At 32.3% G+C, this 27811-nt stretch overlaps 2 protein-coding genes across 2 annotated transcripts; one reads left to right on the top strand and one right to left on the bottom strand.

Annotated features, from left to right (window-relative positions):
* Positions 1-225: 225 nt before the first annotated feature.
* LOC143206379 (uncharacterized) lies at positions 226-13649 on the bottom strand. The gene is made up of 5 exons (XM_076419046.1): positions 13250-13649; positions 13071-13189; positions 12291-12786; positions 11740-12188; positions 226-315 (listed from the first exon to the last, which is right to left on the bottom strand). The coding sequence occupies exons 1-5, from the start codon at positions 13569-13571 to the stop codon at positions 226-228; spliced, it is 1476 nt and encodes a 491-aa protein (XP_076275161.1). The 5' UTR covers positions 13572-13649.
* A 1587-nt stretch (positions 13650-15236) lies between these two features.
* On the top strand, positions 15237-25878 carry LOC143206232 (polyadenylate-binding protein 2-like). Its single transcript, XM_076419033.1, has 6 exons — positions 15237-15261; positions 15303-15385; positions 23846-24113; positions 24396-24652; positions 24716-24858; positions 25845-25878. The coding sequence occupies exons 1-6, from the start codon at positions 15237-15239 to the stop codon at positions 25876-25878; spliced, it is 810 nt and encodes a 269-aa protein (XP_076275148.1).
* Positions 25879-27811: the final 1933 nt, after the last annotated feature.

Here is a 27811-nt window from a genome sequence, read left to right as displayed (position 1 = left end):
ATTCACATACATCAACGCCAGAAGTCACAAGTCGATGTGGTGATTAGTTCATTATATTGTTACTAACAAATTAGTTCACCCACTTCTAGTAAAGGAACTCCAGAACGCAAAAGTCTAATGCTGTGAAAATTAGCCACTATTTGCTATATGTAAAAATGAAAAACTCTAAATGTAACTATTTAAGTATTATTAAGTTAAGTACTATTTAATCCAATTGGCTAAAATTTATATAAGAACAGTTAAAGTGGAGGGTAGCTTGAATACTTCCTGAGAAAAAACTGAAGAGCAACATTGAAGAAACTGGTCACCAGAATTCTAAGAAAAAATAATAACACTAGCACAGATAAAATCCGATGATGACATTCAGAAATTAAGGAAATATACAAAAAAAAATTATTTTTAACGAAAAATTGAACCAACATCAAAAATTAAACGAGGAAATCAATAAAAATTAAAAAATAATCGAACTTTTTAAGATACAATTTGTAACTAATAATCATTGTAATATTAAATAAAAATAACAAAAACTTTATTTAGCCTATTTACTACACTTATTTTATATTCTATTATATACACATAATTTAGCTTAACAGCTACCTAAACCTATTTATCTATTTACAAACCTTTTTTATCTAATATCAACTGACTACTTTGAAGACGCTGCAGACCCCAAACAGTTATATTAATTTAGATTTGTTTTGTTGGCAATTTAATTTTTTGGATATGTTATAAAATTATATTATTATTTTTGTATTGTTTGGGCTCGGCACCAACTTCAAAGTGATTAGTAGGTGGTAGTTAAAATAATTTTGTAAATAGATAAATAGGTTTAGGTAACTAGGTATTAAGCTAAGTTGTATGTATATAGCCGAATATAAAATACGTGTAGTAGATAGGTTAAATAAGGTTTTTGTTTATTTTTATTTAGTTATTACAACGATTATTATGTACATATTTTACTTCACAAGGTTTTTTTGGTGTTATAAATTTAAGTTTGACTATTTTTTAATTTTTAGTGAGTTCCTTATTTATTTTTTGAAGTCGCTTCATTTATTTAGTTAAAAATAATTTTTTTTCTTTCTGTTTAGTTTTTAGATATTTACTCAATAAATTATGCAGTTATCTTATTTATTATTACAGTGTATAGACCAAGTTAAGGTGCAGCCCGGATTAGGAAAAATAGGAATAAACAATGATTGAAAATAAGGAGCGCCTCAGGCCCCGGGGTTTGCTCCTAGTCCAGATGATTTGACAAATGTTCTAACTAAACAACAACAAAATGTTATTGTCCCTACCGGGAATTGAACCCACGGTCTTCGTTTAGAAGCTAAATATTATAACCATTACACCATAGAAGCAGTTGTATACAATATTTCTACGAGGTTTTATATGCTACAGTTACTGCTTAAAACGCAAACTGAATGGCTTTTGCACTGAACGACTTCCGCTACATATATCTGGTTATTTTAGATAGAAAATATGTAAAAACTTGGTATGTGCCTTTGAAATTTGAGTGTATCGCCCGATTTACTGCCCTTCCTCCCTACAGATTCTGGTTTGGTTCCATTGGGACCACTTCGGAAGTGCACTCTTTTGAATAAAAATATAATTTTAAAATCAGCTCACGATGGACGGAGAAATCGGTGAATATACAAAAATTCACAATCGAACACAGAAAATCCTCCTTTTTCGAAGTCGGTTAAAAATATCATCTTCCACCTACAGAACACTATCAATACCAGCCTTCCCTTTTAAATCGTGACAACAAAAACGAAATAACTTTTTTCGATGCTTATTTTATGTTTTGATTAATCCATATTTGTTTTATATTCGTTTAATAGAAGTCCTTGGCGTTAATTTGAGCAGCAATTTTTTCAATATATTTTTGCTCTATTTACTTCAGAATGCTAACAGCCTTCTTGTGTACTTCAGGATAACATGGTTATATTACCTTACTTATTTACTCAATTATATTATTTCTTTATTTTGATGTATTGGAAGGCGTTATGGTTGCTAAGTTCACCCATCACCCCAGTACAGTTTCTCAAGGCGCAGCAAGAGTCCTTGATTTCTTTATTTTTCAACACGTAAATCGCCCTTCCGAAGTTCGAGTCCTTGACGAACTAGACTCTGATCATCGTCGGTCCTTCTCAAACTCGGAAACTGCGCCATCGCTCAGGTCCCACTCACAAGATTCAGGAAATAGACCTACTGGAATAATTACCAATCTCTTCTCCTGAAATCCGATCCAATTCCGAAAATTAACACACCGGAACAGCTCGAGGAAGTCGTACTCAAGCTAACTCGTGATATTCAGTCTGCTCACTAATCTGCCACAGTCGAAATTTCATCACAACCCCAACCGTGTGAAAAGAACCTTTCCGCTTCTCTTAAAGAGAAATTCGCATCAAAAACGGTTTATGCAGATTAGCTCGATTCACCCTTGATGCTGCAGACAAAAGGTAGGGAACAGAGCATGTAAGGGGTTAAGGGTGGCCGTCTCGTCTTGGCGAGCAATGAAATGGAACTCATTCTCGCGGACCAAAGGCTGGCCCCTCTTCCTTCTGGCGTGTCTCCAAATGCCTCGTGAGGAGGACGCACAATGTCATCCCTCCCTGAAGTCAGCGGTTACAGGAAACTTTGCAGTTACTGACCAAGAAAATGAGACCTATGAAGCTCAGATAAAATTCTTCCCACCCGCAGAGAACACTAAAGACAATGACACTGTCATCAACGAATCCAACTCCGTCAAAAGACCTGTAACCCCAGCCTTTCTTCTCAACCATTTCGTGTCTCCAAAGTCTCTAGAGACTATGATAGGCAAACTTCAAACCAAAAAATCTCCAGGTTTCGACGGAATATTGATTACCCAGTTAAAAAAGCTCCTGCATAAGCAGCTCGCAAAACTGGTAAACATCATTAATTCCATCATGAGACTGCAACATTTCCCGGCGTCTTGGAAACACGCACATTTAGCGGTTATCCCCAAGTAAGGAGCAAAATCATCTCCATCTGCCTACAGGCCTATCAGCTTTCTCAGTGCCATTTCGAAGCTTGCCGAGAGGGCAATACTCTACGCTCTCACCTCTTTCACAAAGGAAAACAACATCATTCCAGATGAACAATTCGGCTTTCGCGCTCACCACTCATCCGTCCATCAGGCTACCCGTCTGGCCGCACACATCCATCACGCTCTTAACCAACGTAAAAAAACTTGGAGCAGTACTTCTGGACCGAACCAAAGCCTTCGACAAGGTCTAGCACGATGGTTTGATTGCAAAGTGCGTGCGGTTAGGCCTCCGAGAAGACTTAACCACTCTCATCAAGTCCTATCTCTCGGACAAATCTTTCCAGGTTAAGATCAGGGAATCACTTTCCAGCCGTAAACAAATCGATGCTGGCGTACCTCAAGGTTCCCCGCTGGCCCCAGCCTTATTTAATCTCTTTATTTCAGATCTGCCGAGACAAGAGCACATTCATCGACACCGCAATAATTCCATGGCTGGATCACGTGACGTACCTAGGTCTTCACTTCGACCGGCGGTTCGGTTGGCATTCCCAAATCCAGAAAGCAATCCAGAAAGTTTCGGGGATAGCAAACCTGCTATCTTCTCTGATATGCCCTTCTAGCAGCCTTCCCATCTCCATCAAATGCTTAGTTTACAAGATGTTAATTCGGTCCGTAATCCTCTACGGATCTAATGTCTACTTCAAGTTTGTTACACTTAACCAGGTCAAAGGTCTTCAAGTTTTCCAAAATAAGCTCCTCAGAAGAATATTAAACGCTCCATGGTTTGTCAGAAATAATCAAATTCATAGGGATACTGACACTCCAGAAATCAAGCACTTCATATCTCAATCATTCCACAAACAACAACTCAGCTCAAGTTCTTCTGAATACGCGCTTGTTCGCGAACTGGTCGACATGCTGGGAGCTTAGCACCGCGTCACCGCTAAACTCCCCACCTTTTTCAGGCTGAAACGACCTCATCCGTCGCTACAGTCATAACTTTTGCCCCCATACAACAGTATCCAGTTGTGTGTTAACTCAGGTTCACGAATCAATAGAATCGCCGGATCCTCGTGTCCAATAACGGCTGCCCGATCAGCGAGTGCCATATCCCCAAGTTTAATGCAGTAGCAGTAGCGATCCACAGGGGTCAACTGTGAGACGGTTTCGGTTTAGTGTATTGGTAAGCCCAGAGGCAGACTCACATAATCCGGTCCAACTCGTCACTCCAGGGGAAGTCTCCGCGACCAGGTATGCGTCATGCATTCCACCGCCTAGTTTTAGACTAGAACAAAAAATAAAGGTTGCTAAATTGCTGGGTTTTAGGGCAGTATCTTTTGGTTTGTGTAATGCAGCACAGACGCATGAAAAGAGAGTGGTGAATTTAACTTTTGGACATAAGCACGAGCCTCATATCTTCTAGACGACATTTAACACGATTATTGAAGAATGCTAACATAATTGTAAACTTTAGGAAATGTAAACTGCTGCGAAGGTTGGGTCAATTATTCCCGTCCTCTAACTTCTACAGAAATCGGGGGATTTGTTAGTATGTGTTCATGGTATCGTAGGTTCGTTGATGCTTTTTCTTCCCTAGTTAGTCTACTTACCCTATTAGTTCATTATTCCCTGGAAATCGCGTGGCGTCCTTTAGCAATACCCCATCAAGGAAACGTTGCTCCGTTCACGTGGTTTACGTGGTCTGAAGACCATCTAACATAAATCAGGTTGCAAAAATGGCTTCCTATTCGAACTATAACAGTCCTTCACAATTCTTATAACGTGTGGCGAGCGCTGTCAAGTAAATAGTAACTTTGCGTCTGTTACTAGCCATTGCTGGTATTTTTTGCAACACTACATACGAAATGGCGTTTTCAGTCAATTCGTGTGTTAGCAATGGGTCTTCCTATCGGGCCTCATCGCATGTAAATATCCCAATGCAGTTGATTAATTAACTGTTAAGGTGTCTGAATGTTCCATTACTGTTTAAGCTGGGTTTCCAGTTTTTCAATTCATTGGTTCAATTCAGTTTGTTTCTTGCTATTACTATAAAATTATAATTTTTGAAATGTTGAAACTAAAACCGATAATTAAGCTATAACTGAGTAGCATCACTATCAGTGGTTTTCAATTAGATGACTCTATTGATGGGTTAGCACCTAGTTTTTATCTAATATGGTTAGTTTCGACAGCAGATATTCTCAAATGAAACAACAAAAGTAATGAACATCGAAAATGCAATTTTGAGCGTTTCAAGATTATTATTTGAATACACTGAATAACTCTGCATTGAATATATTGTCAAATTGAAAGGAAAACTATTATTTTATGTAGCGAAATATCAAAACCACCGAATTTAACTGTTAGTTTATATTATTCTATAATATATATATTATTCAACATGCTACTAAACTCTTACAAAACATCTTTTGGACAGATTTTTGATGAATTTTCTTATGTGTGTTTGAGTGGGGAGAGATAAATTTTAGATTCACTGGACGAAGTTAGCAGAACTGTCTAGAATAAGCTTAGATCTATGATTCACCTGTCACTATGTTGCAGATAGTTTTTAGAGAAAACTATGGTGTTTAGTTCCATTAGCATGAAACTGTGTTTGATCTAACGCGAGAATATAATTTTGGAGCTTAAATATTAGCATAATACTAAATACATGCAATTTAAACGACTGCGACTAAAGTTAGCAACCTGTTATTGATAGTTGTCAGAAAACTAGATATAGAGTTTTGGATGGTGCTCATCAACAGTCGAGTTAATTTCATAAAAGCCGTTGAATTAATTAACTTTGTAACTTGAGAAACGATATTTTTGACGCAGTTTACACAAGTGTACACGGTTTTGAACCTGAGTAATCAAAAGCTGTTTATAAGGTAATTTAGGGAGCTGAATCTGAATCAATAATTCAAACACTGGCTGTTTGAAATATCCAATAAATACATAATTTTACTATTTTTTGATCATTAACGGGCATTTACTGAACTAAAAATTATAAATCAGAAGTGAACAGAGGTTGAACTGAGTCTTTTATACTGATTGAGAATTTTTTCACGCATTAGGGTCGAACAGTAATCGTTTTCGTGCCTTCGTCTCTAAATACTTTGTATCGCTTTTCCGTTGTGTGCAGTCGCTCTCCTTGCTCGTCTTGACCAAGATTTGTGTAAAAGAATCAAGATGTGAATGAATAAAGTGTATATTGAGAGACATTTGAGTTCTAATTTGTGCTAATTTTGCAAGAAATTGTCGGTTACTTGCTTGTAATTTGGTGATTTATGGTTACTAAGAAAATTATGAAAAATTATGAAAAACATTTTGAAACGATTTCTATCTGCGCCTTCATCAAACTTTACGTATTTTTTAAACTTTGCGTGAGTCATGTATAAATAAAAAAATATTCCTTCGAATATATACACTGATATATTATCTAATATATTATCGCTTTGTTGCTCGCCTTTGATGAAGACAGAAGTTCTCTTGAACACTTGTTCAAGAGAAATTAGGAATTGATCATTATCTGTACGTGAAAGTGGCTTCGACAATGATGATATGTCGGGATATTTATATTGTGCTTTTTTGCATTTATATCGCTGACATTCATCGAGAAACAGTAGCAATCATCTATATGAGTTTATCTCTCGATATAGTTGGCGCAGTAAATGAAACGTATATATTTTCATCTAGTGACCACTTGTAAAGCTTTATTCAGCATGCGTTACAAATCTCGGTACCAATGACTTGTTTACATCGTAAATATACATCTTTGAGTGTATTTGTCATATTTTTTCCGCATTTATCAAGCATATAACATACATAAACGTAACAAAATGCGATAAATTGCCTTTGAAACGTCGTCTCTACATTTTCACACTTTTCGTTCCAACTACGGCACAAAACAAGTTCCAAATGAAGATTAATGAAACGTCATCAGCTGATGCGTGAATTCGAAAACTAGGTCCAATTTGACAACGGATAGAGTTTCTCAATTCTGAGTTCAGAGCATAACATTACGAATCGTTCTCATCTGCTGGGGTTCAAAAGTTGACCTGTTACAACACTAATAAGGCTCATACGATAAAATAATCAAAAAGCAAACAGTTGTTGAATAGAATTTGTATAGCCTAATTTTGAAGTGTAAAAGGCAATCTTCGTAAAATAGATCAAAAACTCTAGAGATTTCCAGTCCGTGGAGAAGAAAATAATATTGTACAATTATTATTTTTCGAGAGCAAACCCATGTAAACCTAAAGTTTACAGCACTGTCTTGTCCCACTTTCAATGAAACGGCGCTGTAAATGAAGAAAAGTTTTACGCTGCAATAGAAACATTTCAACTCGACGGCACTTTTAAGGAAAATGGTGCTGAAACCAAACCACAATTAATAAATCAAATTCGGTTATCGTCGCGCTAAGAAAATTAATAAATTTTTAATGGGTAATTACTGCGGATCTCATTACAAAGCGAAGTAATTAGGAATGTTATAAAACCGAGATAAGACGGCTTAATCGGCAGCCGGGGCTGCTTTTGGCCCCGAATCGGAACGGTGTGGAGACGAATGGCGGCATTTTATTAATGCTTTCGTAATCCGGTAAAAGGATTAACAAAGTCAACTATGGCGCACTTTTGTCGTAGCTTGTTTAATAGCTGATTTGCTTTGGTAAAATGTACTTTTGGGATAAAAGAGGGAATCGATATACGTTTTATACTGGTGCAGGCGGAATTAAATTTTAATTAACTTTTAAGTCTGTTTAATTTGTGAATATATCTATTTGAAATATGAATAGAGTGTGCTCAATGGGCTTTATTTAAATTTGAAAGTGTTGAAATAAAACAAAAGAAACTTTAGAAAAGTATTTATTCGTCGGCTTGGTGGCGCAGTGGTAATGGCGATGGATACTCTCGCAATAGCCGCGGGTTCGAATCCCGCCGGGGCATGGTCCTAAATTTATGTTTGTGATTGAAATTTATGTTTGTGATTGTTGTGTGATTGTTTGTAATTTGTGAATGTTCTAGGCAAGAGTGTAAAATCCGACAAGGAAAATGATCCCAGTCACGCCAGTAACCAGGCTGGGTAAGACCGTATGTTGTCTGGGATGATTTCTAATTCTAAAGTTGGTCACTCGCCAGTCGGTACGTTTAATCCTGAGGACCGTGGTTCGGAGCCCACGTTAAACTTTAAGCCCAGTCCAGATAAACCCATAGTTGGTAAGAGGAGACTTTTCTTTCCACCAATTTTTAAGTACTTTTCCGATTGTATGAACAAATGTTATATGGTGCAACTGTTACGACTATAGTCGTAAGTCTAGGCCATGTGCAAGAGATAAGTGTTTTAAGGCTGATTGGGGTAACGAGTGAAATAGATTTGGTTTGTTTTCTGATAGGTAAAAACTATCACTATCACTGTAGTTCTATAGCGCCGTTCAAGAGGTCGCTTATTTTTTAACCGACTGAAACAAAAAAGGAGGAGGATCTATGTTCAACTGTATATAGTCAGAATCTGATCAAACGATACAAATATAATAATATGATTTTGTGATATATACACAACATTAAATTACGAAAAAAACAAATCTAATTTATTGCTCGTACCGACTACAAAGTGATCATTTGGTAGTAGTTAAAATAATATAGTAAACTAGCTGACCCGACAGACATCGTCCTGTCAAAAAGATTTGTAATGTGGCAGTTTTTGTGCCTACGTATTTTAAAAAATTCTCCTGAACAGAACCATCACCCTGGTGATAGGGCGTTGTGAATAAAAAATAATTAAATAAAACATATATAAGGATTGAAAAGTAAGTAATCGCTTTATTGTTAATCATGTGAATCATAATTATTATTATTATTATCATTGTAGTGCTTTGTGGTATACGATGTTTTTTGTTTGATTACCTGGCGCATAGATAAACAAATCTGATGGTTTTCCAACACGGGAACAGGCAACATACAATTGACCATGTGAGAAACATGGGTTTTCTAGATTAATACCACAAACACTTAATGATTGCCCCTGGGACTTGTTTATAGTCATAGCAAAAGCAAGCCGCACTGGAAACTGTAGTCGTTTATACTCAAATGGCACATCAGTCGGAATCATTGGGATGCGCGGTATGAGAACATCTTCTCCTTTATACTTTCCTTTGAGTATAGTTGCTTCTATCACATTGTTTAGTAATTTTTTTATCGCTAACCGTGTACCGTTGCAAAGACGCGGTTGGTTGATATTTCGCAACATTATAACCACCGATCCAACCTTTAATTGAAGATTGTGAGGTGGCAATCCTGGCAAATCCAGCGAGTTTAAAAATTCCGGTGGATAGTTGACTACATCATCTTGATTAGTAGCCGAATCAACTGATTTATATATCCTCAATTCGCCTGTAATTTGTTCTTGAATTTTGAAATTTAATTCATTTACATCTATGTTTTTTGCAGCCAGTATAGCTCGTTCGCTCAACCAATCATGGTTTCTGTAATTTTGAGAAACATCTGGAAACACCTTCTGAATAAGTTCATCTTTTGATCGAGTTAACTGACAAAAACTTTGAGGAAAGTTAATGCAGCCAGTCAACATGTCTATAGGAAATTTGCCATTACCAATGTCAATGAGTTGTTTAGAGAATATGTTTCCAGATTGGTCATTTTGCAACTCGACACGCATATTCTTGCTTAAATGAAGTTGCACAAATTGGAGGACTTTAGACATGCATTGAGTTCATCAGCTGGCGTTGATCGTGGAATCACTGGCAATGTTTGACGAAAATCTCCTGCTAATAAAATCATTGCACCACCAAATCGGTTATTATTGCTACGTAGATCTTTTAAGGTTCTGTCTAAAGCCTCCAAAGATTTTTTATGTGCCATCGTGCATTCATCCCAAACAATCAATTTACATTGCTGCAAAACCTTTGCCATTGCAGAGTTCTTCGAAACGTTGCAGGTTGGAGTTTCATTGCTTTGCATATTTAATGGCAATTTTAGTGCTGAATGGGCTGTTCGACCACCTTCAAGCAAAGTTGCTGCGAATCCCGACGAAGCGAGTGCAAGTGCAATTTTATTTTGTGAGCGAATTGTTGCTAATATTAATGAAATCAAAGAAGTTTTTCCTGTACCACCAGGTGCATCTAAGAAGTAAATCCCTCCAGTTTCATCATTTGTTACTTTCATAAGAGTTTCAAATACATACTTCTGTTGTTCATTTAACAGTGGAAGATTTGTTTGAATTAATTCTTTCAAAGCGTTGAGATCATACAGTCTTTCTCGATGCAACTCTTGGTTAAAAGCGTCATGCATTGGACGATTGGGCGCGGTCAGGCCTAATTGAATTAATAGTTTGTTTGACATTATCAAGCACATGTCCTCAATTGAAATCAATGCTTCATTGTAAATATCTTCACTTATTTGTATATTTGGATTTCCCATTCTATTCCGTATTTGATACAAAATATCATCACACATATAATCTTTGTACTTTATCCACAAATCAATTGGGTTTGATGGGAAGCATGTAGATATGATTATAGAAAACAATGTTCGTATTTGATGAGCGTGTGATGATATTACAGCATCATTGAGAGTTTGATCCCAATGAGCGTCATTTTCAAGCAATTGCAAACGTTTACAGGCTTCTCTGTAGGATCCACACAATTCACCATCAACAGTTCGTAACTGTTGGAATGATGTTGGGCCACGTACATTGACTAATAGCAGTCGTAAATAAAAACATTCATCATTGCTTGGATGTACTGAATAAATCCGGCCAATCGCATCGGTGGAATATACATCTGTATATTCTGGAACTTGTTTTCTTGTTTCCGTCGTATAAATCTCCTTGAGGATTGATTCCAGGTATAATATTTTGGCATTTCAGAATATAGCAATGTTTGTGAGAAATCATCGTTTTGGCATGTCTCAAAAAAACTGGTTAATGTGGTAGATGGTGGCTGGGCAGCTCTTTGTACTGCGTTCTGTGCTGTAAAATACACTCTTTGTCCATTTTCTAAATGCACAGCTAAGTGAACAACAGAAGGATGTCTCTCATGAATAGGAAAAGAAAATATTCGCCAATCTGCTTCATTACTACTGACATAGCGGCCCATTTGGTATTGGGTAACTTCATCATTAGAATTCTCTGCACCAATTCCAATCACAGCCATATCACTCCCTTTGGTTACATATTTGCAAATGTATTTAATCGATTTCACTGAATGGCAAGATTCAACGTTGATGTGTGCTTTGAATGTCTTTGATAAAATGGGTGAATATGGAACAATCCAACGATTATCTATTTCAATATCTTGTTGATTTAATTTGACAATTGTTGATTTTCCATTGTCTGCTGTCGATCTGCGACGATATAATGGATAACCGTCATTACCAGTAATTGTTTCCGATATTAATGTCCGTGGATATCGTTTTGAACATTTACCATCCATCATACACGGTGAATTTTGATTAAGAGTTCCACAGGAACCATGTATCATGTTTTTGATAACTACCTCATGCAATCCAGGATCTACTTGTACATTAGGGATTTCAGCTGATATCACTACATCAACTTCATTTGGCCTTATCTTTTCAACCAACCAAATCAAAATGTGTGCATGTGGCAATCCTCGTTTCTGCCACTCCACAGAATACATCCAGCAGCGTGTCTCACCAAACACATTATGTTTTACGATGAAATTCATTAAAGATTTCCACTTTTGTCTAAAGACTCTGGCTGTAATCTCATGACGATCAATGGGTGATTGCCCAGGGAATAACTCCTGCTTAATTTCTATCCATTGCGGATTGCATGTAAATGTGATGAACAAATCTGCTGTACCATAATGACGAACATACGACATGGCATCTTGAGCATATTCGTGCATATGCCGAGGGCTTCCGATGTATGTTGCTGGAAGAATAGTCATCCGACCGACATTCTGTGCATTTCCATCAGTATTAATCGCATCTCGAAGGTGAATATACTCTTCAGATCGGAGTTTGGTTTGATTCAACCTGATGAATGTTAATCTCTCCGTTTCAATTTTAACATACATGTCAACAACATATTTGTGATATAATCGCCGACATTTCAATATGTGATTATCTTCATTTTCCCGAATCATTAGGCGGTATGAATAATAGTTCATTGAACTGACTTTTTTGTTGGTTTCAGAACCTGTAAACAGATTTTGTTTTAATAACATTCAAATATAAAATTAAAATACATAATATAGTGACTGAGATATTATCGCCATAGCTAAACTAATATTTTAGTTACCTGTAATGGGATTTATCATTTTTATTGATAAATCGTAGCCATCTTCACCTTGCCAAAATATAATGGGATATTGCAGTGCATCATATGAGCGGTGTGTTTCCTTTATACGTTGTAATTGATCATTCCGACGATGTAAAACAATATCACGGGATTCCAAATTTTCTCCAACTACAACGATAGCAACTTCATCAATAGTTGGTGCATTAAAACGTCTTGTATGTTGACCTGCAGGTGTTTTATCAGCTCTGATTACAATTTTGTGATTATCGGATGGCATCAGATCCAGGGCAGTTTTAAACAATATAATCAATTGATTGTGTTGATGAAATAAAGTTTGTAATTGTTCTACAATAGACCTCTTTACTAAATTGTTATGTGCACAACGCAGATCAATTTCTTGTGGTGAATTGCCCATAAAATAAATTTGCAGGAATTTGTTGTCGCTATCTGACACTGGTAACAGTGAACCTGCTCTGTGATATATTTGCCCTTGTATCTGTAAATAAAAAAAATATTATGGTGTGGTATAAATTAATGGATTGTCAGTGATCAAACTTAAATAATATTTGATCTTAAAAAGTATATATTTAGTTTTAACTAATATCTATCAAATATAAAATATAATAAAAGTGTCACTGAAACTGAATCACCATATAATATGATGACTAAGTGATATATTTCGTAATGATTAAGAAATTGAAGATTAGTAACACATCTTAACTTTGGTGACAGAAAATTTTGTTCGCTAAAATAATTATGAGTAACTGCTATAATACATACCTTGAAAGTTGGCATAAAATTTTCCCGAACTGCATTTGTTGCCCCAAATGAAGTCATTTGAAAGCAATTGTTATATTGTTGGATATGTGTCAAAAAGTGTATAGAATCTGTTCCTATTCCTAAAACCAATGAGTACAATGGTTCTGGTGGTGGATCCAATGGTATCAATTTCACTTTACCATTTGCGCAACACAATCCATTGGCTTCGTTTTTGTATTTTAATGCCTTACAGTGTGAGCAAACCAAGTTCATAGAACCAATAACAACACATTGGTAGTTACTGTAGTCAATTGACACATCGTAACTGAAAGCAGCTCGATTCAAACTTGCGCGATTATTAGTTGAATGTCGCGCTCTCGCTTCACGCGTTTGTGATATCCGAATTCTTTCACGTTCATTTCCGTCGTCACGTTCTTGTGCAGTACGATTAGATCGGTAATTAGCTTGGTTTATAGCATTTCTGGTTCTTCTACCTAAATTGCTTCGTCTTATAGGAGGCATATCAAATATAAATTATTTTTTCACTAATCACGAACTAAACAAACATTAACTAACTAAACACTCTGCACAAAACACGATATACGAATTTGTTTCGTGTATCAGTTGACAATTCATCTGTCATCTGTCAAAAGTCATCTGTAACAGACAACTTTTTTTTTTAAATTTGATATGACTTGAACTCAAATCCTTTTAAGCCGTACGAATTGTTTTATTTATTTAAAATTTGGATATTAAAAATAATAAAACACTGTTGGTAACGCGATTTTTGTTTGACTGATGTAATGACGTGGAAACTGATGCATTTTATCTCGCGTGCCGAAACCAATACAAAAGAAACGCGAGTTTCGGAACGCGACATTAAACTCCTCCAACTATGTATTCTGTGCTCCAACGCACACACGCACATTGTTTTGATAGATATGATCTTTGACGTTAGGAACACACCTACATTGCTTAGACAACAGTGAGTGCTTGTAATTTAATATGAACTTTACACCATAGCAATAATGCTCAAATTGACTACGTTTTAGTTACAAATCATTTGTATGGGAAAAAGAAAAGGGCTATTTTTAGGGTTTTTCCAGCAATAATTCTAATTTTTCTCGCCGTAAAAACCATCCTTGAACTTCAACGAACATTTTAAAAAAAGATTTGGCCAAATTGGTCCAGGCGTTGTTGAGTTATGCGCTTACCAACACATTTTGCGATTCATTTTTATATATAAAAGGGCTATTTTTAGGGTTTTTCCAGCAATAATTCTAATTTTTCTCGCCGTAAAAACCATCCTTGAACTTCAGCGAACATTTTAAAAAAAGATTTGGCCAAATTGGTCCAGGCGTTGTTGAGTTATGCGCTTACCAACACATTTTGCGATTCATTTTTATATATAAGATAGATTAATAGGTTTAGATAGGTTTTAAGCTAAATTGTGTCTATGTAGTAGAATATAAACTCTGTGTAGTAGATAGGTTAAATAAAGTTTTTCTTTGTTTTTATTTAGTTATTGTAACGATCATTATGTAAATATTATATTTTAGTACGTTTTTTTTGTGTTAAAATTATAAGTTTGATTATTTTTTCTTTTTAATGAGTTCCTTATTTATTTTATGAAGTCGGGTTTTTTTTTAAATATTTTATTTCAATAAAATATAATAGTTTTTGTGTTCACATATTTCGGAGACCGTAGTATTCTCAGAGCATAAGTCTATTTTCTTTTGAATTAATTCAATTAATCTAAATTATATTAATTATCAAGAAAAGAAAATTGGTGTTGGATTTGGTAATTCTCTCAAACTTTAGTTAGTGTAATTACGTGGAATTTGGGTAAAATTGCCGTAACTGAAGTTGTAAAGTTAGAAAAGATAGATTGAAGGTGCTTACAGCACTGTAGCCATAAACTATTATAAGACGTATATACATTATAAATAACATCTATGCTCTGAAAATCTGGCTGTGGTTTCCAGTACATGCATCCTAGTTCAGGGTAAAGGCAGACTGAACTTGCTGTGAATTAACATATTCTACTGGAATTTAAACAGAAGCTTGCGATTCAATGCGAACGGCCATCAAAGGCGGATTGCTGTACTTCAATTTTTCATCCCTAGAATATTGGAAATTTGGGTAGAAATAGTGTTATTTATAAAATTAACAGACGCAAATTAGAGAATGAAGGCATGGGCGACGATCGGAAGTAATTTTATAATTTATGGTTATGGTTCTAAACCTGTCTAGATGGGATAACAATCATCTACATCTCTGTGGTTATTTCGTTAAGAATGCAACTGTTACTATTATTCAAGGAATCGCAGCTATATGTAAGGTCCAAATGTTTTAAGACCGAATGGTGTAACGTGTCACATGAGTTTGGTCGGATTTCTAATATATAAATATCTCAGGCCGTTAAAAATCACCGATCAACAAGTCGCCTTTTATTTCCGTAAAATAGTCTAATAATAGTATTTTTTAAGTGAAATAATAATTTTAGTGTTTTAAAGCCTTTCACATTTCATAATATATATACATGATTACTTTTCTACAGAATTATGAAGAATATTGTTAATTTTACATGATATATTTTCTTTTAGGCTTATTTGCTTCTATTGTATGTAATTTAATGTCATACATTTTGGGCTTAAGATATCCTCAAAGAAAGGATCGGTTCTACTAGTTCATTCGACTGATTTTTAACAATCTGGCTGTGTCGTCCTAGCCGCGACCTTGAAAGTAATGCGCCGAATTTGTGCTTATATAGATTTATATGTAATATATGTGGTTTTATGTTTTTTTTAGCAGTTTGCTTGTGAATATCTATATATTGTAAATAAATATAGTAGCATCTTGAAACGCTATTTGTCTAGGGCAAAAAAATAAAATTTTAAATGATAAATAGTAAGACACTCTTGACTGGCATAATAGGTAATACTTTGGGCTGGTATAATAAGTAATACTTTTTTCATAAACTTTCACGATTTTTGTTCAAGCCTTTTGTTTGTCAAACTTTTTCCAAAATCTTGAAAACTAAAATTAGGTTCCGAAGATTTCAGAAATTACATAGATTCTAAAAGATTTGAAGAATATTTTGCAGTAGCAGTTGTTAAATTTCTTATAAAAATATTAACGGTAAAGAGGTGAATAAAGTATATTAAATATTTGTAACAAATACATTTTCTTATATTCTCTATGATTTTCAGGATTTTAACAAGTGAATGGGGAAAAAATTTACAAAATTGTTTATTAGATATCATCAATAAAAAACTGCCAACTTTAGAAATGAACACGACATGCGGGAAATCCACATTTTTAGGTCCCAGATTTAAAAGAGCAGGATTAGGTATTGTAAATAATGCTGAGGCGATACAAAAAAATATCAAAAAAGAAGTATTTCCATTCTAACAAAAAATACAAATCTAATTCCGCAACTCGAAATTCAAGACACCACTACTGATCAAGATTGTATTGACATCTGGAGATATTTTGATAAAAAAAATGGCTAGAATGAAAGAAGTAATTACTCCAAGTACTGCAGCAACTTTACAGATTAAGCAGTATTTGGAAATGCTATTTATTGGGCGTTTAGAAAACCTATTGCATTTTTGGCAAGTCCATAAAATGACATTACCTGAATTATATCAGTTACACGTAAAATATTCCTCTATACCCGCAACATCTGTTCCTTCGGAACAAGTTTTTTCAAAATCTTGGCAAATAATTAACCATCGAAGAAATCGCCTCACGTGAAAAATATTGAACATGATAATATTCCTGAACTGTAATTGAAAAATATTTCCGTTCAAAAATAAATAAAACTTTTATATTAAAAGGGTCTGGTAGTTATTGTACGGTTATTTTTAGGTTCATCATGAATTATATTTGATATATCAATGATTAGGTGTACATTTACATTTTATTTCGTATTTTTGGTTATTATATCTTTATTTTTAGGTTTTGTTTAAGTTGTAGTACTATTTATATTTATTATACTATGTTATTTGAAAATAACAATTAATATATTAAAACACGACAAAACATTTGTGGTGTAATTATTCCTTTCTTTTTTACAAATCCATAGAACATTCAGTATAAATATAATCCTACTTCCTTTAAAATGTTATTATTTATTGTATGTTAATAGAAATTAGTAATAATTTTTCCTTTTCTTTTTTAAAGTTAGTACACGAATGAATATATATACATCTCTGTCTCGTTTATACTACCCTAGGAAAATAGAACTTCTTTCAACTGTTTTGACTGTTTTCAGTCGATAGTTCTCAACGCTAGTTTCAATGTTGTTTCAGCGCATGCAAAATATAATCATTGCTCTTATAAAGCTTACACTAACTGAATTATGTAAATCAATAAATAATCAATCGAGTCAATTAGGAAACAGTTAAAATGGACGTTTATGTAGAGAACAAAATTGTTGGCTTTATTAACAAATCACTACTGAGGGCATCTCATAGTCGGAGCATATTGTACTCAGAAGAAAACTTTCGAACGGCTGCAGCGTATGAATTACTTCTCTCAAAATATGTTTCGATTGCAAAAGCGCGTTGCTCTATAGTTCAATACACACCAGTAATCTAGTAGATAAAACACTACGTTTATAGCTCTATATCATATATAGTATGGAGGAGAGAGTATGGAGTAAATATAACAGATATAAATTTAATCTAACATTATTATGGTACCGATAGATAATTGAGTCCTAGTGGTAGTCCTTTCATTATACTTGTATTAGATCTGTACTAAAACGTAGTTGTGCTAAAATAAATTGACTAAAATTGTAATAAATAAATGCGTATGTCCAATTTCAGCCGATCACTGTTCCTATTTGAGATCTTTAAGCTTGAGATCTTTAAAATGCGATAGCAATGTTAAACGCTACATATTTTTGTCTGATATCGTATTAAAAATGATGTCATTCATTTAAGATATTAAAGCCAATTAAACAAAATCCACACATATAACGTTTACCCTGGGTAGAAGAACATGTCCACCAATTAATATCAATCATCGTCAACTCCCCCAAGCAGAGCATGTTAAATATCTTGGTATGCACTTAGATCGACGCCTAACCTGGAAGAAGCATATACTTTCTAAACGGAAACAACTGGGACTAAATTATATCAAAGATCTTGGCTCATCGGGCGCAAATCCAAGTTATCATTAGATAACAAGGTATTGCTGTATGAGTCTATACTCAAGCCCATTTGGGTATATGGAATCCAACTATGGGGTACCGCTAGCAAATCTAATATATCCATCATTCAATGGTTCCAAAATAAGGTGTTGCGTGCCATTGTTGATGCTCCGTACTATATTTCAAATAAAGTGATACAACGCAATATTCTTCTAGAACCTATAACGAGTGTAATTCAACGTGTTTGTGTGAAGTACTTCGAAAGAGTGTCAGTGCATCCCAATGTACTCGCTAATCAGCTAAATATGCGACGTGATAGTGAAGTGCGTAGACTAAAACGTTTAACACCACCTGATCTGATTACTGGACATATGTAGACTTTAGAATAAGACTAATTAATTAAGATAATATTTTATACAGAAGATTGCTTAATGAAGTGATTTTCTACATGCCATGTATATATAATATAGACATAAGAAATACTTATTGCCAATAGGGCAGTTTGTGGACTCACGAAGAGTAATAAAAAAAATTCATTTAAGTCACAAAAAGCAATGGTTTGGAATTGTTTTTTCGAATGAAGAATAAACTAATTCATCACAGACCTCTGTCGCCAAATAGACCTTTGATGAAGATACAGCAAAAACGATCTGAAAAATAGGAGACTAACATTTTCCGAAACAAATGAAAAATATTTAGCGGAAAAAGTCCTGCGGCTCAAACGGCGTGTTGGTTGAGAATTTCTTCGAGCGCCGGCTATGGTTTTGTGATAATGATGATGATGATGAAGGCATTATTTAGAACCCAAAAATCGAATGAAAAAAGCTAATAAAAATCACGAAGGATTTCCTTCTGCCGATTCAATAATAAAATAATTAAGAAAATGAAATTTAATAATATAGACATTGAAAGTGCATAAATTATTAAAAACTGGAATTTTGATATTGATTCCCCAGATCATAATATATGAATTGATGTTATTTGTATTAACAAACCTGACTCGCTAATTAGATGTCATTATGAATTTGTAATTGTGGTAATCTCATATCACACAATATTAGTATACAATTTATTAACATATTGCGATAATCTATTCCGATAATCTATTTCCGTTCAAAAATAAATAAAACTTTTATATAAAAAGGGTCTGGTAGTTATTGTACGATCATTTTTAGGTTCGTCATGAATTATATTTGATATATCAATGATTAGGTGTACATTTACATTTTATTTCGTATTTATGGTTATTATATCTTTAGATTTTAGGTTTCGTTTAAGTTGTAGTACTATTTATATTTATTATACTATGTTATTTGAAAATAACAATTAATATATTAAAACACGATAAAACATTTGAGGTGTTATTATTCCTTTCTTTTTTACAAATCCACAGAACATTCAGTATAAATATAATCCTACTTCCTTTAAAATGTTATTATTTACTGCATGTTAATAGAAATTAGTAACTACTCGCTAATTAGATGTCATTATGAATTTTTAATTGTGATAATCTCATAGCACACCATATTAGTATACAATTTATTAACATATTGCGATAATCTTGATTGACTTTAGGTCGCGCTTTTAGGTATATAATTGCAAAAATTATTTCCTAATATTGTATATATTAACTGATTATAAGATTGGGTATAAAGGCTCTTTCTAACATCAGTACTTAATGCTACAATAAAATATGAATGAGTACATAACAATGTTATGCATAATTAGAATGAAAATTTTCAAAATAAACTCACAGCTGCAATTAAAATTGTTAAAATATAAACATCAAAGTATATTCCTTATATAAAATATAATGCTATTGTTCTTTTTGTTTTCTCTAAAATAGTATTATTTTAATTATTTTCGGTTCTAATTTAGTATACATAATTGTCATATATTCTATACATGATATAATAAAGGTATTTTTTGCATTATCAGTTATATGGATCGTGATAAATCATAGGGACGGTAAATTATTCAGTAAATAATACAGGAAATTTAAGGTGTCTCCATTCACAATTTATATCTGTTCAACAAAATCAAATAGGTCAGCTTGAAGAGGGTAAAGTGTATGGCAGGGAGTTGTTGTTTATGGACTGACTAAACCACAAATTTACATTCCCTAAGTGATTTATAGGCCCAAATCTGTTAAGATTCATTAAATGGAGATATCCTCTTATGTGCAGAGGGGAATCTTTTTAATATTAAGTAGGCATACATCATTTTTAATAACCAGAAATTATTTGTTCAATTTCCTTCGCTATATATCATTTTTTATAAATTATTATTATACCTTATTATTTTCAAATCCATATCATTTACATGGAGAACACCATAGTTTTAGGCAAAATATGAAATTACTAATAGCTACCGTTCTAATAGCCTGAAAGTATGAATCCTACATTGTATCATGTCCTCAAAATATATTAGCTTTAGAAAATATCAAATTTTCATCCCCTAATTCATATTTCTAGACATTAATAAGATTTTGGTTATTAAGCAATTGGTTAACATTTCAATTATTTCTATTGAAGCAAAATTCAAACAAACTAGGAAGATAAATATAATTACTAAATTAAAGCGAAACTGTATCGAGGCGAACTTAGAGACGGTGCAAATTATTAAAGCTAGTCGGGAGATTATGTTCTAATAGAGTTACCTTATTTTTATGCAAATTTAGTAGTCTAGAATCATATTCTCAGCATAGAATAAAGCTATAATCATTGTAATATATCAAGGAAGATATGCAAGAGCTGATAAATTGGTAAATCTAAATGTTTCTCTTAAGAAATAGGTTTCTATAAGTCAACTATAATAGGTCAACTACAGGCCAACTAAATATAATATATAAATAATATATATAAGAAGTATAATGTGTAAAAGGGAGTTTTATTTGTATGTAATTTTCTCTTAAAACTATATAAGCTATATTTACCGTATATATACCGATTTATTTGAGAAGAAGGGATACTCAGAGTCAGTAAAATTTATATTTTGATTATTTAACTGTGTTTTGTGTTGGCCAATAAAGTTTCATCAAATGATGAGTGTGTCCACAGAGATTAATTTTTTTTTCTTTTTAATATCACTTTATTCAACTTATTCTATTTATTATTGCCTATTTATTTATTTATTTATCTATCCGTTTATACAAAGATATTTATATATTTTATTATTTATTCATATATTTTCGATAATTCTTAATTTACTGTAAATTAAAGAAATTAGTCTAAGGGTTGCAAACGATATAGTATAAATTATAACTTGAGACTTGCCAGAAATTGATGCCAAATCGGCCAAAATACGTCCTCTTGACGTTACATTCGAACATCTGTGGAAGCATTAGGAAAATTACCAAACGGTGCCTAATGCCAATTCAAGGAACACTTTGAGGATTACATCAATTTATTATTGGTTTTTATATAGTTTTACATAATATTTAAGTAGCCGTTTTAACAACGTAAGAATCATTAGAAATAGTTTTCTGCCGACCGACAAAAGCATCACAAGATTCCAAAATTGTTATTATTAGTTATATCTTATAACATAATCTTGAAATATTATCAAAATTTATAACTATTTTGTATCAATTATGTCTTAAAGATATAATACTTTTTTTCTTTTCCGTCGACTTATATTATGGAGAGGTAATGATATGAGAAGGTAGAGCCTAAATTAAGAAATTATCAAGAGTAGTTTTAAAAGATTAAGTTATAAAGAAGTTAAGTCGTGAGCTGAAAACTAAATTTAATGTCAAATAAAATGTGCATGAAGTTGTTCGATTACTTAGAATTCAACGTTTAAACTGAACGAAACTCTGTAGATTCAATCACAATGCAACTGATGTGCTTGACTTGGGATCTCAATGAAAGAACTATTTTTGTACAGAAATGTGGAAAAATGGTTCTTAGAAATAATTATATTTGACAATATCATGCAAAACCTGTGAAATTTGCATATCATATTAAATCATATCTGACACAGTTTGCTGGATATTATTTCTATTAGCTGTATTCTGACTACCAATTTTTGGAAGTAATAAGATACAAAAAAATCCACAAATTTGTAGCAGTTTCAACAGATCACCTAGCAACTGACGATATATTAAATAAAACAAAATGTTCATTTTATTTATAAGAAATTTTCAGTTTTCAGTAAAATTCGGATGCATATTTCAAGTACATACAGTTTGTGTGTAAGGTGTGTAAATATCCAAAAAAAAAATATTAAATAAATTTCGCAGCTTTAAAGATTCATTCATTTAAGCTTGCTAAACGGTAATTTATATAATTAAATAACAAAGTAAAACAATTTTTTAGACATAAATTATGAAGTGGCATAATTTAAACATTATAAACTCAAAATTGACGTGATTTATTGGCCGAAATGTAGAAAACGTCGGAAAAGTAAAAAATCTGTGAAGTAATGCTAACGATATATAATACAATATATAACGTTATAGGGGATGGTGTGAAGTGCTAATTTATATTAAATATGCTTGGAATGAGTTACTGTTCTGCATTATCAAATGAGATATGGTGATTTTTTTGTAGTAAATGCAGTGGTTTTGTATTAAAAAGATTTTATTTAATGGATAATTTATTTATTTGAATTAATTAAATCGCTAATAAAAATGTATATTGTATTTGATAAAATGTTTTCTATTTAGATAAAATGTTATATATATATATATATATATATATATATATATATATATATATATATATATATATATATATATATATATATATATATATATATATATATATATAGTAGTAGCCAGGTAGTTCTATCTTTATACAGACTCTCCATCTTTCCCTTTCAAACGGATGATACGGATCTACAAAATTCCTATAATCAATTTTATGATCCAGCATTAGTGTCGTAATAATATACAGGTTTACATCAAATCCTTTTGATAATCTATTATTGAGACAAATATGCGACTTTTCTTTCAATTCCTATTTGAATATATCATATAACAATTAAAGTTTTAATAATAAAATATATCGATTATACAAAGTACAAATAAAAGAACTTTAGAGCTCGATTTAACTTTAGTATATATCTGGGTTTGGAAGAGTTTAGAGTGTAAATGAGATTAAAAATTTTTGAAATCTGTGTTTCCATTTGGTGGTTTTCTGTTTTCAAGTGCTGTACACATCATATGTTCTGTGACAGACTCTTAGTAGTATCAATCAGGCATTCTTGTAAACGTGCCTGAAAAAGTGTGACAAAATTTAGCGATCACTTTAGTTAAAAACAAAAACATCCGAAGTAAGTAAATGATGAATAATTTTGAATAGATTTAATCGAAATTCACTTTAGGGGTAAATAGAGTATGTGGTTAGAGTATATATTTATTATTAATATGTGTGATTTCTCCCAATACGCTCAAACTTTTGAACTTTATAATATTTTTATAATATATAACCTTATAATTTTATATAATTCTCATTACTAATTAAAATATATTGATATATCAAACTGATAAACGCTTGCATATTATCTATGACACTGTTTTATTTCAAAATATTTGAAATCCTATAATTATTTTCTGGATGGGATTTGCGTGGTATCATGTGGGGTCTCTTTCATTGCAGTACTAATGGTTAATGACATGTTATAATTTTAGAATATGACCGAAAATCAAGTAACGATCAGTGCAATTCCACTTCTTGGAGGAATGACTGAGGATCATTTAGATGCGCTCGAAGAAGGTAATGCCTTACGTAAAGGAACATCACTCAATGATGGTGATGAAGATGGGATTGGTGCTGACGATCCTGATTTAGATGCAATAAAAGCAAGAGTAAAAGAGAGTGAAGAGGAAACAGAAAAATTGAAGCAATTACAACGAGAGATAAATAAGCAAATGAACATGGGGTGTCCAGTTGGTTTAAGTAAGTATTTACTGGTAATAATTTTATATAGCATTAGAGCAATATGGTTAAATGGCCGAATGTCGAAATCAAGAGATAGAGGGCATATTAAAAAAAAAAATTCAGGAAACAATTCCACTTTATTAAGTCATCTTAATTATTTTTATAAATATTGTATTGTTATAAATATAGATATCATTACGAGAATTCGGATATTCTAATTTACGGTGCTTGTAAAATCAACTTGACTATGTCAATGGTATAATAATTAAATAATTTAATAGTTTGCATGATTTTTTTTAGCAAGGCGTTTATATATGTCGTTGGATGAAAAAGTAGATAATCGTTGTATTTACGTTGGAAACGTAGATTATGGTGCCACCGCTGCAGAACTGGAAAAACATTTTTATGGATGCGGTTCGATCAATCGTGTGGCGATCTTATGTAATAAATTTGACGGTCATCCAAAAGGCTTTGCCTATGTTGAATTTGCTGATCGGGACTCGGTGCAAACAGCAATGGCTATGGACGGGACATTGTTCCGGGGACGATCAATTAAGGTATGTCCACTTAAAATCTTTAAATTAATTTGAAAAACGATCTTAGTATCTGACATATGTTAGGTAATGGTCAAACGAACCAATCGGCCTGGAATATCGACCACAAACCGACCTCCTAGAAGCAGAAGTGGGTTTTCTTTTAGAGGAACGAGGGGTAATACTAGAGGCGCATTCTACTGCGGTTATAAACCAACGAGTCATTCAAGGTGAGCTACAATCTAATCTGAAAAGTAGTTTTAAGAAATTATTTTCCATATTTTTAAAACAAAAATAATGATAGCTTTGTTATTCACGCTATAATATACACATAATTTACAAATTAAACAAATGGTTTTTTAACCAAAAACAAATTTGATTTATGTTATTTTTTTAATTCCGAATTCAGTTCCTTAATTTCGATCTTTAGATTTTAAATTGATCATAAAATTTGTGCAATTGTTACTACTAAATTTGTTAGTATGAAGTCTCTTGTGTATAGTCGTCTTCAATAATTGATTATTGTTCTCTAAGAAGTAATATAGCCTTAATCTTTCAAAATCATAAACGTATATTACTTTGTAAAACGTACACAAACTAGAAGAAAAATCCTATAAAAATTAATATACTTAACGATGTAAAACAAAAGAGCATTACAAGTCATCAGTTATAGGCATAACTAAATTACAAGTTTGTGAAAGTATAGAATTAATTTTAATGTAAAAATTATAACTCTGAATACAGGGAACGGGTCGCAACTTTTTGAGTCGCAAGTAACGATACTACAAGTAACGAAAGTGTGAATTAGGAACTTCAACTCTATACAATTTTTTCAATAATTGGATTAATACAGCCTTTGTATCAAAATGCTCAAAAATGAAAAAATATTTTTGCTCAAAATGATTAATAGCCATAGCTATAAATTTGATTTTGGTAATCAATGTAGGCTTTTTATTTAGTGTATGTATTTATTATAATTTTCTGTTATATTTAGAAGGGTATTACATTATTAGACTCATAAGTTGTGCTGAACATTGTCCTTCCAATGTATAGAGAAAACTATTTGATTTTTATTAATATGTAATGATAATATTTATTAATATCAAATTGTGCTTGAGTATTATATTATAGGAGTGAATATTCGTTTTTAGTTTATACGTTGTTCCTATTTTTTACTTAAAATGTCTATTTAAATAAATCATTTTTGTATTTTTAGGACTTACAAACGAGGACATTACACGCCATACTGATAAATAATAAGGAAATACCTCGAACTTTTATATGTTATATAATCTATTTGTATGCATAAAAATTCGGGAAAAAAATCATGAATCTTAGAAATATTCAATGATCTCTGATGTATGAGTATGCTTGTGTGGGAGAGTATTTCTGCATGTTTGGTGTAATCAGAATTTGTGTTCAAATAATTTGACTATATTTTGCCTTGTTAACTATGGCAGCATAGGTACATCTGAACTCTGTTAACAATAAACAATATTTATTTTATTAACATTAAAAAGAATGTTAATTGATGTATTATGTGAATAATTTAATAAAAGTTATGAAATATCTTATATGGTTTTCTTTCACTATATATTTAGTTTTAAATAAGTTGAGAACTATAATTCTTAAGGTAATTAGTGTATTCCATTAGACATATCCAAGGACTATGGATAAATATCTTCATTATAGTCTTGTTTCGCGAAATTGTTTTTTAAGAGGTGATGGGTGTAACACAGCGTGTTTTAGGTCATTTATATGTCTTTTTTTCTAACTGATAACCTAACTTATTAAATATTTATGGTTCTACATATTATTCAAGAGCTTATAAACAAAATTTAAAGAGTTATTTTAATCAGGCAATGAATATATCTACTGCCGTGCGTTATGTGTGTTCGTCCAGGTAGGCGACATTCTGGAGGTTACAATTTTCTTTAGAAATAATTTTGACATATTTTTTCAAAACCACTTTTCTATATAAACTAATATTAAAAAAATAACAAAAAATTTCGGGATATGAGAGTCAAGTAGGATTTTTTACCATATATTTACATTTACATATATTAAAAAATAGTAATATTGCAAATTTATCTTATGTTTCTATTTCACAGAGTAACTTCTGTATATAATGAAGATTATGTAACGGGAATTTTTCCAATACCGCAAGACATTCAAAAGTAACTACCTTCTCGTGTAGCCCTTACTATGTAATGCACTCCACTCATTAGAACGGAGGAAGTTTATTAAAATGCCTATTAAATCTTGTGGAATTATCGATTTATAAAAAAAACATGTAATAAGAAATATGGTGGAGAAAACGACATTAAGGTCTTGCGCCAACCCAACTTCAACAAACAACTCACTGGTTGATAAATAAATAATCTTCAAAAGTCATATATGTTTTAAATTGTGTGGTTGGTACAGGTCACGTAAAGAAAATAAATGTGAACTTACAAATTGTATTAATAATATGAATCCGTTTCTGACTGTGGCTTGGGTTCCCATTGGTTTCTTATATTCTTTGTTCTTCTCTATTCTTTGAGTCTTACGTATAAATGTATTTGATCATGCTTATAATTTTAAACTTGTCCGAGTTAGCAAATTTGTTAGTAAGAGGAGACTTTTATGTGTATAATTCATTTCCTTTTTCAGATGTTATTAATGAATGAACCACAAGCTGTCTATTTAACGTCAGCTTAAATAAGTAATAATCCCCGTCCTATAATAAAGATAATTTTGAAAATAAATGTTAAGATTTCCATCTTCTGTAAATTCAGGTGTTCCGCCCTTCAACAATATATATATATATATATATATATATATATATATATATATATATATATATATATATATATATATATATATATATATATATATATACATATATATACAGCGGATGTTAGAATTTTATAAGAGCTCGTTTGTGAAGAAGCGATAGTCAGAGTCACTAACATTTCTATTTTGTTTATTTAATTGCGTGTTGTGCTGCACAAGATGAGTTTCATCAAATGGCGACTGTGTGCACATAGATTACAATTTTTTCTATTTAATTTCATTTAATTGACCTTATTCTACTTAGAATTGTCTAATTATTTATTGATATATCTTTCTGTATATACTATTATTTTTATCTGTTTTATTATTTATTTGTATATTCTCTATAATAATACGTATATTACTGTA

This window comes from Rhynchophorus ferrugineus, unplaced genomic scaffold (assembly GCF_030347505.1).
Source record: "Rhynchophorus ferrugineus isolate W39M unplaced genomic scaffold, kcgeb_rfMv2 rfM1, whole genome shotgun sequence".
Classification (NCBI taxonomy): Eukaryota; Metazoa; Arthropoda; class Insecta; order Coleoptera; family Curculionidae; genus Rhynchophorus; species Rhynchophorus ferrugineus.
This window is presented reverse-complemented; position numbering and strand designations above follow the sequence as displayed.

Bases quoted from the DNA above. Each gene is read 5' to 3' on its own strand.
- LOC143206379 (XM_076419046.1), bottom strand. From the start codon at position 13,571: ATGCCTCCTATAAGACGAAGCAATTTAGGTAGAAGAACCAGAAATGCT. The intron at 12,787-13,070 runs GTATGTATTATA...TTTTATTTACAG, and splicing joins ATTTTATGCCAACTTTCAAG to ATACAAGGGCAAATATATCA. The intron at 316-11,739 runs GTCTTTAGACAA...ATTTTTTCTTAG, and splicing joins GTCATGAGATTACAGCCAGA to AATTCTGGTGACCAGTTTCT.
- LOC143206232 (XM_076419033.1), top strand. From the start codon at position 15,237: ATGAAGGCATGGGCGACGATCGGAA. The intron at 15,386-23,845 runs GTAAGGTCCAAA...TTATAATTTTAG, and splicing joins TCAAGGAATCGCAGCTATAT to AATATGACCGAAAATCAAGT. The intron at 24,859-25,844 runs GTGAGCTACAAT...TTGTATTTTTAG, and splicing joins AAACCAACGAGTCATTCAAG to GACTTACAAACGAGGACATT.